The 15,487-nt window shown below is 39.1% G+C and overlaps 4 protein-coding genes across 16 annotated transcripts in view; 1 reads left to right on the plus strand and 3 right to left on the minus strand.

Moving 5' to 3' along the window:
* Positions 1 to 3,122, plus strand: LOC121264952 (probable peroxidase 61). Its single transcript, XM_041168348.1, has 4 exons — positions 1 to 394; positions 1,845 to 2,024; positions 2,134 to 2,293; positions 2,620 to 3,122. Exons 1-4 carry the CDS (start codon positions 146 to 148, stop codon positions 3,042 to 3,044), a joined length of 1,014 nt encoding a protein of 337 aa, XP_041024282.1. The 5' UTR covers positions 1 to 145; the 3' UTR covers positions 3,045 to 3,122.
* Positions 1,772 to 15,487, minus strand: part of LOC121264877 (small G protein signaling modulator 1-like) — a 27,537-nt gene continuing 13,821 nt past the window's right edge. For 4 of the 13 annotated variants that reach the window (XM_041168307.1, XM_041168218.1, XM_041168323.1 and 1 more), the window contains one exon: positions 3,203 to 3,568. The gene's annotated coding sequence lies outside the window, so the exon portion shown is untranslated. Of the gene's footprint in view, positions 2,787 to 2,823; positions 2,958 to 3,202; positions 3,569 to 15,487 lie in introns of those variants that run through there. The other 9 variants (XM_041168273.1, XM_041168265.1, XM_041168234.1 and 6 more) reach the window with 9 other exon arrangements.
* On the minus strand, positions 5,745 to 7,654 carry LOC121239053. The gene is made up of 4 exons (XM_041136212.1): positions 7,264 to 7,654; positions 6,998 to 7,132; positions 6,617 to 6,841; positions 5,745 to 6,127 (listed from the first exon to the last, which is right to left on the minus strand). The coding sequence occupies exons 1-4, from the start codon at positions 7,652 to 7,654 to the stop codon at positions 5,745 to 5,747; spliced, it is 1,134 nt and encodes a 377-aa protein (XP_040992146.1).
* LOC121264946 (uncharacterized mitochondrial protein AtMg00810-like) lies at positions 11,842 to 12,778 on the minus strand. The gene has a single exon (XM_041168334.1). The coding sequence runs from the start codon at positions 12,687 to 12,689 to the stop codon at positions 12,183 to 12,185; it is 507 nt and encodes a 168-aa protein (XP_041024268.1). The 5' UTR covers positions 12,690 to 12,778; the 3' UTR covers positions 11,842 to 12,182.

Here is a 15,487-nt window from a genome sequence, read left to right on the forward strand (position 1 = left end):
ATTGTTGGCTACCTATTTGAAATTCTACTCTATATAAACCTAAAGCAACAGAGCTCAAATACCACAGTACCAGCAACTCAATATTAGCTAGCTATATATAAGCTGCTTTAGTGCATGCACTCGGAGAATTCCATAGAAGGAGAGAATGAGAAAGGCAACGTTTGTGTTTTTCCCACTTTTATTAGCTCTTGCACTAAGTCTGTGTCTAGGGTTCGCGAGCGCGGCATCGTCGCTTCAACCAGGGGTGAAACTGGTTTGGCATTATTACAAGGTGCACAACACGTGTGCTAATGCTGAGGTCTTTATTAAGCACCAAGTGAAGAAGTTTTGGAACCAGGATAAAAGCATCACTCCCAAGCTCCTCCGCCTGCTTTACTCAGATTGCTTTGTCAATGTATGTGCTTAATTTCTTTAGCCCATCTCTTCTTCCATGTATAGTAATATGCTATCCATCTATTGTTTTGTGCTTTTATTCTTTCTATTTTCTTCTAAGAAAAATATTATTGCTTATCTTTTAACTATCATCATTTCATCATCTTCTAACGTGGTATCAAATAGTTGGAAGATAAGCGAAAAATAAAAGTAAAAAGAAAAAATAAAAGGAAATTTTTTAATAACACTTCTCTTCTTATAATAGGCAAGCAATTTATTTTGAGAAATGATAGTTGCAGTCGTGCTCAATCATTTTGAAAAAAGTAAAAAAAATAGTAGATCTCACTCTTTTTTAAAGCGACTACAAAGCACTTGTCTACTCTACGACTACATGTAAAATTACTCTTATTGTAATATCACAGTAATTGAGTTTTATTCGATGCTACAAAATAAGACAAGATTCAACAGGATCTTTAGTCATTACAAATGAACTTCTGCAAGCTCTTTTGCCGATCTTGCCATTTTGGGTTTTTTTTTTCTCCCCAACACTTTTCAACAGAATTCAGCATGCCTAAGCCCAAGTGGGCACAGATCTTTTTCTTATGTTTTGCAAGAATAAAACACTAAGAAAAACCGTAAGAAAAGAAAATACTTTACCCTTTAGACCAATTATTTATCCCCATCTTTTATGAGTATTTATCCCCATCTTTAGATCAACTCTTATTTTTAAAATAACAAATTTAGATAATGTCCAATCGAAACAACAGAATATGAGTGAAATAAGTGTGTCGTCCTATACAACATTTTCGTTTTAGTTATGGTGGAACAAGGAGGTGACTTTTTTTTGTTCGAGTGTGCTGCGATATGAGAATGAACAAGGAGGTGGCTTCGGATGTATTGCTTTCGGTGATAGTTATTGGTTCATAGATTATGGGTTTCTTTTTTTTTTTTTTTTTTTGGGATCCATAGCTACGAACTAAATAATGAAAATATATCTAAGGCTACGCTTGGGTAGTAAAGTGATCTCCGATTATCTGTAAATAGTAGTGAAAAAGTGATTAAAAATAATAATAAAATATTGAATAGTAGTGAAGTGATCTCATTTTCCGATAGGATCTGTCGTTTTATACGCACTATAAAATTTTGGATGCCTGTGCTGATCTGCACATACTTATAATTTAGATAGACAACTCTTTTCACAACCCTTCAGAAAACTATGTTTTAAATTCCGTATTTTTGTAAACGAATACTTTTCTGAGTAATGATACATGCAGTCGTGGAGTGCACAAATGCCGTGTAATTGCTTTGAAAAAGAATGAGATCCACAATTAAAAATTTATTATTTTTTCATGTGGATCCCATTTATTACTTTTTTTCAAAGTAATTACACGGCGCTTGCCACTCACGACTACAACTATCATTTCTTTTCCCATATCTTATAATTTGACTAACTGCAAACTAAACTAAACTAGGGCTGCGATGCATCAATCCTCCTTGATGGGACAAACACGGAGAAGAAAGCACCACAGAATAGAGGTCTGGGAGGATTTGTAATCATCGACAAGATCAAGACTGTTCTGGAGAAACGGTGTCCAGGAGTAGTCTCTTGTGCCGACATTCTCAACCTTGCCACCAGAGACGCTGTGCATTTGGTGTGTCTTTTGACACCCTCTAAACTACAAGCAAACATTGATTTTGGTAATTTCCAGAGAGATGTGTCTAAATTACAGGTTTTCTTTTTCCTCTTTTATCTATTCACAGGCAGGAGCACCATCGTATCCCGTTCTCACAGGACGTCGGGATGGGCTGACGTCAACTGCCGCATCAGTGGACCTCCCATCACCGTCCATCTCATGGGAAGAAGCACTCGCATACTTCAAATCAAAGAGCTTAGATGTATTGGACTTGGGAACCCTACTAGGTAAATAAATAAAGATGCTACAACATTAAAATGACTAACGTACGTACCATGATGCTTAGAATGACCACAACGGACTTAACATAAATTGCAAAAGACTAAGAAGGTTCAGCTGAAGTCATTGCATATTTGCTCCAAATTCACAAATTGCTTTAGATGAACAAAAAAATGGTTATCTACATTATCCTACACATACGTAACTCCTAATTATGTCCCTTCGAGTCTACTGAATAAAAATTAATATTTCTTGGTCAAGTTTCAAGTTTGTTCATTAGGTTTAACCGCACAGAAAATAGACACATCCTCAAAGACATGTCTCTCTTTATCAGGAGCACACTCAATGGGCAGGACACATTGTAGCTACATTGTTGATCGTCTCTACAACTTCAATGGTACCAGAAAGCCAGACCCAAGCATGGCCACATCTTTTGTCACCGAGATGAGAAAGCTATGCCCACAGCGGTTGAAGAAGGGCCAAACCGACCCACTAGTGTTCCTAAACCAAGAATCAGGATCGAAATACAAATTCACTCAGTCCTACTACTCTAGAATTCGATCACAAAAAGCAGCCCTCAGAATTGATCAGCAACTACTCTATGGTAACGACACTGCACAAATTATTGAAGAATTCGCAGCTGGTTTCGAAGATTTTCGAAAGTCATTTTCTCTGTCAATGAGTAGAATGGGAAATATCAATGTTCTAACTGGAAATCAGGGAGAGATACGCCGAATTTGTAATCGTACAAATAATTAAGGATTACCGCAACTAAAAGTATGAGGAATCCACTGTCCTCTTTTTTTTTGGGGGGGGGGGGGGGGGGGGGGGGGGGGGGGGGGGGGGGGGGGGGGGGGGGGTGTTTGAACTAGTCAACACAAAGTTGTCGCGCAGCATCTTCATATAAATGGAAATTGTTGTCTAGAGAAAGATGAATAATTCATAAATTAGGATAAAGAAAATTCTGCCTTTCTATTTACAAATAAAATATTGCAGCACACTCCTAAATTATGAAACAAGTTATCCCAAATCTCCATCTCCAAGAACTACAATCCCCCCTCTCTCTCTCATCCTTCCCAAAAAAAAATCAAAATTCTCAGAACAGTCAAAATTGTTGATGCATGCCCAACTGTGTACTACAATAAAATTTTAAGAGTTAAAAAAGAAAAAGACAAATAATGATTGTGTTCACCTAACCTGTGAGATCCATGGTAGCAAAACGATCGGATCTGGGGTGCATCAACAAAGGAACTTCTTCCCACTTCCAATCATTCCATTGGCTTCTAGGGGATGTAAAAAAGTGGAACAAATGTAAGCATCAGCATAATCACTCACTGGTCAAAGAACTGAGAGACATTTCTAGTATTATTTTTGCACACATTGACATCTTGGCAAATGAAGTCATCACACTCAGCAAGAATAAAAAAACCACCAGTGAACAGAAAACAAATCATGAAAATAAAAAGGACAATAAAAAAAATGAAAGGTATAAGCTTTTCTTTTACAAAGATCAAATGCCCCTTTTATTTAATGACATAGAACCCCAGCAAGGCAGGGGGGCCTTCAGACCCACGCTGAACAAATTAATGAATGGTTCAAAGAGTAAGAAAAATAATTTGGGAAAGGATATTGTATGTTTCAAAGAAAAGCTAGACCAGTTCTTTTAAATCAGCAAAGGATTACAAGTTTGAACCCACCAACACATTTTTTTTCACCCTGAAAGCGACAAAAAGTGCAAAAGGTCCATCATTTAAGTTAGAAACAAATGCTTTTGGCAAATATAAGAGCAAGTTTACCCCCCTATGCCATATAAAAGACAGTACGAGAGAGAAACAGGAGGGAGAACAATACAGACGAACCAAAATGTTCAAAACTGAAAAGAAGTTTTAGGTCTATAGATAAAAGGGTTTGAACAAGACCTTTATATGTTTATTTTTCTCTTGCCTAGGCCCTAAGGATAGGGCTAGATTTTAAATCTAGGCCCCCAGGCCTATGAAATTGTTTTCATATTGTTTTGTTAACACTGTCCTTAACTTTATCTTGCACTTTTCAAATGGGAATATACAAGATTCTAAAGAAGTCCAAGATTCCTAGATGAACTAGGAACCCTAGTTTTACTAGGAAATGATGCTGCCTAATTAGGATTCATCCATTGGTAGCTTAGACTTACAGGGAAAACCCTAAGGAAAGCTTCAACACATGCTGCTGCCAACTTGGGAGATCACAAGAACTCCTAATCTTGGTTTGGAATCCAAGAAACAGCAGGAAACTCGCAACCATTGGCTATCAAGGAACTTGAAGGTTTCTTTATTGGAGGAGATATCTTGGAGACAGAAATCTAGAACCTTATGGTTGACGGAGGGGGATAAATGCACCAAGTTCTTCTACCTTATGGCTAACTCACACAAGAGAAACAATTCCATAGAGACACTGATGGTGGATGGGGTGACAACCTCAATTCATCCTAAGATCACGTATCACACAGTTAACTACTATGAAAAGTTGCTTTTAGAACAATTCTCTTGGAGACTGAATTTAGATGGACTTGCTTTTGACGCTCTTGATTCACCAGAAGCAGGGTGGCTCTAATGGCCTTTTGAAGAGATGGAGATCCAGAAAGTGTTAAAAAGTGGATACTATTATAAAAAAAAAAATAAAGTATGGTAGGCGACAAAGCTCCAGGCCAGATGGCTTCTCTATGGATTTCTTTCAAATTGTTGCAAAGTGCTCAAAGATGATATCATGGGGGTCTTCCATGAAAACGGAAGGTTTCAAAAAAGTCTCAATGCAACCTTCATAGCTGTCATTCCAAAAATACCAGGTGTGGTAGAACTAAAAGATTATCGCACCATTACCTTGGTGAGTGGGATGTACAAAATCCTTTCAAAAGTCTTGATGAATAGATTCAGTCTAGTGGTGGTGAAGATTATATAAAAACCCCAAAATGTCTTTAAAAAAGGTACAGATTTTTTACTAAGTTTTTTTTTTTTTTTTTTTTTTTTAATGAATAAAAATTTTATTGAGACAAGTAACAAGGCAAAGCCAAGTACACGGGAAGTATACAAAAACTTAACCTATTACATGTCAGGAACTAGAAAAAGAAACAAGAAAACCATGGACACTAGTTCCATTAAATACAATAGCCGAAGCCCATTGAAATAAGGAATTAAAGAAAAAACATCTAAGTTCATCCACCGAGCACTCCTTATCTTCAAAGCATCAACCATTCCTCTCTACCCAAATGAACCACATAAGGCATAAAGGTATCATATTCCAAACAGCAGCAATTTGCACATTACCCCTTAAACCTTTCCAGCAAGCAAAACAGTCCACCACCCTCCAAGGCATCACCCAAGTCATACCACACCTATTGAAGACTTCATTCCATAACAACCTGGTCACATCACAGTGTAATAATAGATGATCCACTGATTCACCAGATTTCTTGCATAAAAAACACTAATCCAAAACAATTAATCCACACTTCCTGAGATTATCCAACGTCAAAATCTTCCCTAAAGAAGCAGACGAGCCAAAGAACACGACCTTTGATGGCACCTTACTCTTCCAAGGAAAAGAATGAACCCCACTTGGCCTAGACAGCGTCTTATACCAAGAACAAACTGAAAACTTCTTATCACCAGTATGCAGCCAGACCATCTTATCCCTCATATCCCTCCCAAGCGGAGTAGCATACAATAAACCAAACAATTCAGAAACAGCCCCCATTTCCCAATCATTCACAGTTCTAGAAAAAAGAACATTCCACTGCAGAGATCCACTGGAACAATCCACAAACTCAGCCACAGAAGCATCCGGATTTTGAGAAATATGAAAAAGATCTGGAAAAACAGCACAAAGAGCCCTGCCAACATAACATGGATCAAATTGATTCTAGAGCCGTCCCCAACCAAAAAGATGACATGTTTTACAAAAGCATCCCAACCTCTCCTAATATTTTTCCACACCCCCACACACAATAAGTACCTCATACCTCCTTGGAACTCCACGCCCCCCAAACACTCCCATATTTAGAATCAATCACAGCTCTCCACAAAGAACCACTCCTGATGATAACTCCACAACCACTTCCCTAGTAATGCTTTATTACAGATTCCCAACTTTCGAAACCCCAACCCACCTCATGACAAGGGAGTACAAATCTTATTCCAACTAACCAAATGAAACTTAGCTTCCTTCCCCTATACCTCCCCACAAAAAGTCTCAAAATAACTTCTCCAACCGATACGCCACACCATTTGGAATGGGAAATAAAGACAGAAACTATGTAGGAAGGTTAGACAACGTGCTTTTGATAAGGGTGGTTTTACCCCCTTTTGACAAATACACCTTCTTCCAACCCGCCAACCTCCTCTCTACCTTCTCCAACACCCCATCCCAAACTGTGTTGGCCTTGAACTTAGACTCCAAAGGAAGCCCAAGGTAGCTGACCGGCAAAGAAGAAACCCGACAATCCAAAATACTTGCCAACCTACTCATATTTCTCACCTGGCCCACCTGAACCATCCCAGACTTTCCCAGCTTTACCTTAAGGCCTGACACAGCCTCAAAACAAAGCAAAAGCGCTCACAAAGTTTGCACATGGCCTGGATTAAGATCACAAAACAACAAAGTATCATCTGTAAACAAAAGATGAGAAACTGTAACCAAGCCTTCTTGAGGCCTTCCCCCCATGAAACTTGACAACAAACCATTGCCAACCGCAGCCCCCAACATATGACTAAAAGCATCCATCATGGTGAAAAAAAGAAAACGAGACAACAGATCCCCTTGTCTCAACCCACGGAACTGTGAAAAAAACCCCTCAGGAGAGCCATTCACTAAAACTGAAAAACAAGCAATCGAAACACAATGTTTGATCCAACCACACCACCTCCCCCAAAACCACATTTCCACACAAGATAAAACAGAAAATTCCAATTGACATGGTCATAAGCCTTCTCCATGTCAAGCTTACCTAAACTACCCGGCTCACCCGATTTTATTCTACTATCCAGACATTCATTTGCAATTAATACAGAATCCAAAATCTGCCTCCGTCTAACAAACGCATTCTGTGATTCCGAAATGATCATCTCCATGACTTTACCTAATCGATTGGCCAACACTTTAAAACTAATTTTATAGACCCCATTAACAAGACTAATAGGGCGAAAATCCTTCACATCAGAAGCTCCCGTCCTCTTTGGGATAAGTGCAATAAAAGTAGCATTTAAACTCTTTTCAAACTTACGAAAAGAGAATAATTCATGAAACACTTCCATCACATCCTCCCTCACAATGTCCCAACAATCCTGAAAGAAAGCCATCGTAAAACCATCTAGACCAGGAGCCTTATCTCTGACCATCCCTCTTACCACAGTAAGAACTTCAATCTCATCAAAAGGTCACTCTAGCCATTGAGCGCTCAAAGGATCAATAGTATCAAACTCTAACCCATCCAATTTTGGCCTCCAATCATGCTGCTCCTTAAGAATATTTTCAGAGAAAAGACAAATGTGCTCCTTAGTGTCAGACTGATGAGAAAAAACAGCACCATAAACCTCAATCATTTCGATAGCATTGTTTCTCCGATGAGAGTTTGCCACCTTGTGAATAAACTTAGTACATTTATCCCCTTCTTTTAACCGTAGGACCCTTCATTTCTGCCTCCACGACATCTCCTCCATCAGCATCACCTTCTCTCTAATTCAGACCCAATAAACCTTCTCCTCAAAATTTCATCCTCAGAAAGAACACTACCCTCTACTTGACTCTCCAATCCCTGCAATTCCTTAATAAGAGACTCCTTATGTCTATCCACATTCCCAAAGACTTGTTCGTTCCCTTCCTTCAAATCCTTCTTCAAAGCCTTTAGCTTACCCACCAATCTAAAACTAGGGATATCACACCATTAATAGGAAGTCCACCGTAACTTCACCATATCTTTGAAACCATCAGCCAATAGCCACATATTTTCAAAATTAAAATATCTACGACTTCCGTGAATGCCTCCACAATCCAAAAGAATAGGGAAATGGTCCGAAGACTAGGTGCTTATTGCCCATGAATGCTTGGACAGTAGGCTTAAGTCAGGTGAGCCAGAGCTTCTTTGCAAGCTAGACATGGAAAAGACCTACAATTTTTGCTTCATATGCTCAAGAGATGTGGTTTTGGCATGAAATGGAGCTCATGGATCAAACATTGTATCCCTACTGCATCTTCTCTATGATGGTGAATGGCATGCCAATGGGCTTTTTTCAAAAGCTCCCTTGGCTTGAGATAAGGTAATCATTTAACCTCATTCTTATTAGTTTTTTTAATGGAAGCTTTCAGCAAGATGATCTTAGGTGTTGTGGAGGGTGAATTCTTATCTGGATCGCCCTCCTTTGCTTTGAAGCTGTTTCTGGATCAAAGGTGAACCTGGCCAAGTCATAAAATATTTTCGATAGGGTATGTTCCTAGCATGGAGAGAATGGCTTCCATCCTGGGATGCAAGATATCTTCCTTGCCAATGAAATATCTCAGCCGTCCTTTGGGTGCTCCCTTCAAAATAAAATCTATTTGAGATGAGGTGTTTGAAAAAAAAAAATTGGAACGGAAATTGGCTAGTTGGAAGAGGATAAATTTATTTAAAGGTGGCAAGGTTACACTTATTAAAAGAACTTACTTACATATTTCTTATCTCTATTTCTGCTTCCCATTATAGTGGCCCATCGCACAAATAAACTTCAGCAGCATTTCTTATGGGGCGATAGATGATGAGTTAAATTTCATATGGCAAAATGGTCCCCGGTTTCATAAGATGGACTGGACATCCAAAATCTGTAGATTTTTTTAATAGGATTTTATTGGGGAAATGGCTATGGAGAATATCAACAAGAACAAGAGGGTTTGTGGAGGACCGTCATAGAATTAATTTATGGTGGAGCAGGGGGGGATGGTGTTCAAATGAGGTGAGTGGGCCACATGGGGTGGGTCTTTGGAAGCACGTAAGAAGAGGATGGGATACCTTTTTAGATTTACCCACTTTGAGGTGGGTGATGGGTCAAGAATTAAATTCTGCTATGATACACGGTGTGGTGATAAGGCATTCAAGGAAGCTTATCCGGAAATCTTCAATATTGCGAGAATGCAAGAAGCCTCAATTGCAAACCTTTTAGAACTATCCGATGGCATGTTACATACTTTAGAGACACTCAAGATTGGAAATTTGATCCTTTTTGGAGTTCTATAATCTTGTGCACTCTACTCGAATGAGGGGGGAGATGAAGAGAAGATTTCTTGGCACCCCTCTAAGAAAGAGAAGTTCACTGTCTACTCATTCAACCAATCCCTTACTACACTTAATGCAAGTCCATTCTCGTGGAATAATCTTAGGAAGACAAAGACAAACGATCCCTTAAAAGCAATCTTCTTGTATGGACGGCTTCCTTGGGGAAGATCCTCACAATAGACAATGAAAAGCCAAATTATTGCCATGGATTGGTGTTGCATGTGCAAAAAGAGTAGGGAGTATGTTGATCATCTACTACTTCCCTGTGAGATTACCATGACCTTATGGAATGAATTATTTGCTGGGATGGGATTAGCTTGGGTGATGCTAGAAGGGCGATCGATCTCCTAGCATCTCGGAGAGGCCTTCAAGGCAATTCACAGATTGCAACAATCTGGAAGATGGTTCCGACATACTTATGATGATGTATGAAGGGTGGAGAACGAAAGAAGTTTGAAAGATTGTGAGCAGTCAATGGATGAGTTTAGAACTTTCATTTTCAATACTTTATTCCATTGGTTGATTGTAATTGATTTTAGCAGCATTCATCATGAGTTTACTATATCACTAGATTATCATGCATAGGAGATACTCTTGTATATGCCCCATGTACTTGGGCTTTCATCTATTCTTATTATCAATAAAATTTTGTTTAAAATAAAATAAAATTCAAGAAACCACCAGGAGATAAGGCTGTCACCCCACTAAATTGTAAAGAATTTCTTCTTTTATAAAACCCTAACCAAATTGAGACAAAACCTAGAGATGCCTTACTGCTGCGTCTCATCAGTTAACCTTGAAGTCCTAATCTTGATCAAACCCTTGAGATCTCAGACTTTAATAACCTAGAAACAACCAAGAAGAGGGAGAAACCCTACTTGCCCTATGCTGCCACTCAACATCTGCTTCAAAACAATTGAAAAATAGCCCCTAACATCAAGCTGCTGCCACTACTTATCACTAGTCCTAAACCCTAAAAACCATTTTTTTATAGGTAAAGTAAAAAACCTTAACAAACTTTGAATGACAGCAACTCATCTCAAGCAATTTACCTGCATGCAGCTCCACTCACAAGCCCATGGAGTCCCAATCAAATCAACCAGCCCCATAAGAACCCTAGTACTGCAGCCACTCTCAAGAAGCTGTAAAAATTCTAGACCTCAAAAACAGTAAAATACAGGTTCAATTAATACACAGCTGCTGCCCCGAAAAACCCTAGAATATTTCCAGAAATCATATCCACACTCTATGGAAAGAACACAAGACTTTTGAGTCACAAACAGAAACCTTCACTGCTGTGCTGCCCCATATCCCTGCCCTTTCCCCTGTTTTTCATCATCAAGAATTGCAGGAAATCAAGAAATCTTGCTGCTAGAGAAGGTAAAACATGATTCCACCTGATTCCTATTAATTTCTTCAGCATTGAATACGCTAATTAAACTTGCCAAATTTAGGTTGTCCAGGTTCTAGGGATAACCCTGTTGGAGACCATTCCCAGTTTCTCCCAATTTCCAGTAACTCACGGTAAGTGAATGATCAAACTCGCACACTTTTCATTCATGAAATATGAACTAAAGAGCAGCCACCCTTAACGCATGTCCATATACATGATTTAATCACATCAAGAAACCAAAATCCAAAGAGTTATTTACCAACAGAGAACCCTAGACTAAAATTCCTCTCAAGAAAGTTCATCAAATCTGTCCCAAGTAGCCGACACCCTAGGTATGAATGTTTGGAAAAGTTCTACACATATTCAACCATCAAATCTAGAGCAGATCATTACTCCCTAAAACATGATGCTGTCCATGTTTACAGAATCATACTTATAGAACAAATGTTTATAGCATCAACAAAACCAGAATAAGCAAGTCTCTTTGCTGCCAAACTGCATGTCCGAGAGTTTGATACACATATCCCTTCCAATTCATGTTGAATCTCATAAATTATTGAAGGGGGTTGCTGTCAACAACCCCAAATTTCCCTAGAAGTCAAAATTTCCAGCATTTAACCATGTTGTGTTCAATAACACGTCTATAGAAAATAGATGCATGTCAAACACACCACACGAATGTATGGTTAATGGTGGCACGTGTGACCCCAAAGTCAGGTTTTATATGTTTTAATGGCTGCCATCAATTGGACAGCAAGTATACTTGTCGAGAGCCATAAGCATATTCTTACTTAAAGAAGTTTTGAACCCTAGACAGCCATTAAATCATGCTTTTGTGAGATAGGTATGATAGAAGTTAGTGTAGTCAAACATAGAGAGAGAGAGAGAGAGAGAATGAATTTGTATCTTCGTTAACATTAATCATCCTATACATATTACATACAAATGACCATTGTACACTCATAAACTATACTAATTACAACCATGTCCTCTAACACTCCCCCTCAAGCTGGGGCATATTATCATATAAACCTAGCTTGGAACAAATAAGCTTTAACCGACTACAACACAGTGGTTTTGTAAACATATCTACAAATTGATCAACAGACTTCACAAAGGGTGTAGAAATGTCACCACTTAGTATCTTATCCCGAATGAAGTGATAATCAATCTCAATGTGTTTAGTTCTCTCATGGAATACAGGATTAGATGCAATATGCATTGTAGCTTAGCTATCACAAAGTAACTGAAGAAGGGCAGGAGCTGGAAACTCAATCTCTTGAAGAAAGTGTTGCAACCATGTCAGCTCACTGGTAGTGTGAGCCATTGCTCTGTATTCTGCTTCTGCACTAGACTGAGCTACTACTGTTTGCTTCTTACTCTTCCTTGTAACCAAGTTACCTCCCATAAAGGTACAATATCCAGTAGTCGATCTTCTATCTGAAGGAAATCCAGCCCAATCAGCATCTGAAAAAGCTTCAATTCTAAGGTATCCATTTGGTCTATACAATAGTCCAAGGCCAGGAGCTCGCTTAAGATAATGAAGAACATGAATTACAGCATCCCAATGTGAGACCCTGGGCGTTTGTAGAAATTGGCTCACTACACTCACTGCATAAGAGATATCAGGTCTAGTGATAGTAAGATAATTCAATTTTTCAACAGGTCTTTGATACCAACCTAGATCTCCAAACAACTCCCCTTCATCTTTCAAGAGTTTACGATTTGGGTCCATAGGAGTGTCAATAGGTCATGCACCTAACATGCCAGTTTCTTCCCGAAGATCAAGTACATATTTTTTCTGAGATAGGTTAATGCCTTTTTTAGATCTACCGACTTCAATTCCAAAAAAAGTACCTAAGTTTGCCCAAGTCTTTTGTCTAAAATTGATCATGTAAAAATTGTTTCAGCCTAGCAATTTCAACTGAGTCACTCCCAGTAATTACAATGTCATCAACATATACAACCAACAAGATATGACCTGCATCACTATGTAGGTGAAATACCGAGTGGTCTGTTTGCCATCTATGAAGACCAAATGCTAATACAGCATCAGAGAACCTCCCAAACTATGCTCGAGGAGATTGTTTCAAACCATATAATGTCTTTTTTAACTTGCACACAGTACCTCGATGCTCCCCCTGAGCAACAAAACGAGGTGGTTGCTCCATATACACTTCCTCATTTTAGTCGCCATGTAGGAATGCATTCTTAACATCCAACTGAAATAAGGGCCAATCCAAGTTAGCAGCAAGAGAGATCAATACCCGAATAGAAGAAATTTTGGCAACTGGGGAAAAAGTCTCATCATAATCAATGCCATAAGTTTAAGTGTAACCCTTAGCAACCAAGTGGGCTTTCAGACGTTCAACAGACCCATCAAGATGAAATTTGATTGTATATACCCATCTACAACCAACAAGGTGTTTACCAGGTGGTAAGAGGAACAAGATCCCATGTTTCATTATGGTGAGGAGCATCCATTTCATTTTTCATAGTTGTCCTCCATTCCGAATCAGATAAAGCATCATGAACTGTCTTAGGAACAGAAAGTTTTGAAAGTTGAGAAGTAAAGCATGAAAAAGATGGACATAAGGCATGACAGGAGACATATTGGATAATCGGATGTTGAGTAACACAAGAACAAGTACCTTTTCGGAGAGCAATAGGTGGAGAGTCTGAAGCACTAGGTAACTCAGGATCTGAAGATAGAGACGAGATTGGTGGACGCATGGGAGCTGGGGGCCGCACGCGACGCAAGTACACCTATAAAGGACCAAGGGAAGGAACCAAGGAGGATTGGGTAAAAGTGGGTGAGTGTGCAGGAGAAAGGGTAAAACCAAGTAATGGTAGAGGATCACACTCAACAACTGAAGATGTTGTTGAGAAATAGGGTATGGACTCAAAGAAGGTGACATCAGCACTAGTGAAGTAACGTCTAAGAGCAGGACTATAGCAACGATATCCTTTTTGAGTCCGGGAATAACCAACAAAGAAACACTTGGTAGCACGTCGATCAAGCTTATCAAAGCTTGGCCAAGGTTATGAACATAGCAAACACACCCAAAGATTTTTGGAGGGAGAGAAAAAGGTGGAGAGGAAGGGAACAAGATGGAGAAGGGAGAGTAACCATCGAGGACCAATGAAGGCATACGATTAATAAGGTGACACACAGTAAAAACACCATCACTCCAAAAACGTTTAGGAACATGCATGTGCAATAAAAGTGCTCGGGTTACATCTAACAAATGGCAATTTTTGCATTCAACCGCCCCATTCTGTTGGGGTGTATAAGAGCATGAAGTTTGATGAGCAATTCCTTTATTACTTATGTAAGTAGCAAAAGCACTAGATTGGTATTCTTTAGCATTGTCAGAATGCAAAACTTGAACTTTTTGTCTAAATTGAGTTTTAATTTCTTTCCAAAAGACTTTGAATATGGAAAGAAGTTCAGATTGTGCCTTCATCAGAAACAACCATGTCATACAAGAATAGTCATCAACAAATGTAACAAAATACTGAAAATTGGTCTCCATATATCAAAGTGAACCAATTCAAAAGAACTAGATGCTCGATTATCAACTTGAGGTACAAGAGACACATGATGGTGTTTGCTAAGCTAACATACTTCACAAGGAAAAAAAGATACATTTTCAAGATTCCTAACTTGACATTTCAAAAGAGAAAGAGATAGGTGTCCAAGGCGACAATGCCATTCAAAAGCAAATGATGAGGATGTGAGGGCTCGAGTGGGTGACTGTTTGACATCAAGGTAATACAGACCACCAGCTTCATGCCCTGTACCAATCTTCTTCCCCGTCTTGAGATCCTGAAAGATACATACAAAGGGATAAAAGGTCACAGAACATTGAAGAATTTGAGTAATTTGACTAATGGACAACAAACTAAAGGGAAAACTGGGAGCATATAGAACAGATGACAAGGATATAGAATCAATGAGCTTAGTGGATCCAATGCCTGTAACTTTAGCAAGAGAACTATCAGCCAGAGTAACACTCTTTGGAGATGTCAAAGTATCTAACTTAGATAAGGAATAAGACAAATCGGTCAAATGTTCATTAGCTCCTGAATCGATGATCCATGGATCTTGAATAGATGAGACAAGATAGGCGGACGCTATTCCTGAATGGGCATGAGTAGCTATGGAAGATGAAGTCGCTCGTGTGTGACCCAAAAACTGATCATACTCATCCTTCGATATGTGAATCATCTCTGGAGTTGGGTCGGAACTCATTTACGGTGATGTAGCATTTTGGCTAATAGCCTGATTAGCAAATCCAAATGGTCTACCATGGAAATCCCAACAATAGTCCACCAAGTGGTTAGTGCGACCACAATGAGTGCACTTACGAGATTCACGACCTCGAGTGCGATTACCTCTGGCATCACGTCCCCCACGTGCACCTCTACCACTCTGGCCTCTACGCCCATCGGGAGCAACATAGGAGGCAGCTAAAGCGGATCTCTCATTAATCTGATCTGAAGAAAACTGAGATCCTTGTCCAGATAACG

Source organism: Juglans microcarpa x Juglans regia, chromosome 1D, assembly GCF_004785595.1.
Source record: "Juglans microcarpa x Juglans regia isolate MS1-56 chromosome 1D, Jm3101_v1.0, whole genome shotgun sequence".
NCBI classification, from domain to species: domain Eukaryota; kingdom Viridiplantae; phylum Streptophyta; class Magnoliopsida; order Fagales; family Juglandaceae; genus Juglans; species Juglans microcarpa x Juglans regia.

Bases quoted from the DNA above. Each gene is read 5' to 3' on its own strand.
- LOC121264952 (XM_041168348.1), top strand. From the start codon at position 146: ATGAGAAAGGCAACGTTTGTGTTTTTCCCACTTTTATTAGCTCTTGCA. The intron at 2,025-2,133 runs GTGTGTCTTTTG...ATCTATTCACAG, and splicing joins CCAGAGACGCTGTGCATTTG to GCAGGAGCACCATCGTATCC. The intron at 2,294-2,619 runs GTAAATAAATAA...TCTCTTTATCAG, and splicing joins GGACTTGGGAACCCTACTAG to GAGCACACTCAATGGGCAGG.
- LOC121239053 (XM_041136212.1), bottom strand. From the start codon at position 7,654: ATGGTCAGAGATAAGGCTCCTGGTCTAGATGGTTTTACGATGGCTTTC. The intron at 6,842-6,997 runs GTTTGTTGTCAA...AGGCTGTGTCAG, and splicing joins GGGGGCTGCGGTTGGCAATG to GCCTTAAGGTAAAGCTGGGA. The intron at 6,128-6,616 runs GTAAAACCACCC...CTGTTTTTCCAG, and splicing joins GGTGTATTTGTCAAAAGGGG to ATCTTTTTCATATTTCTCAA.
- LOC121264946 (XM_041168334.1), bottom strand. From the start codon at position 12,689: ATGGACCCAAATCGTAAACTCTTGAAAGATGAAGGGGAGTTGTTTGGA.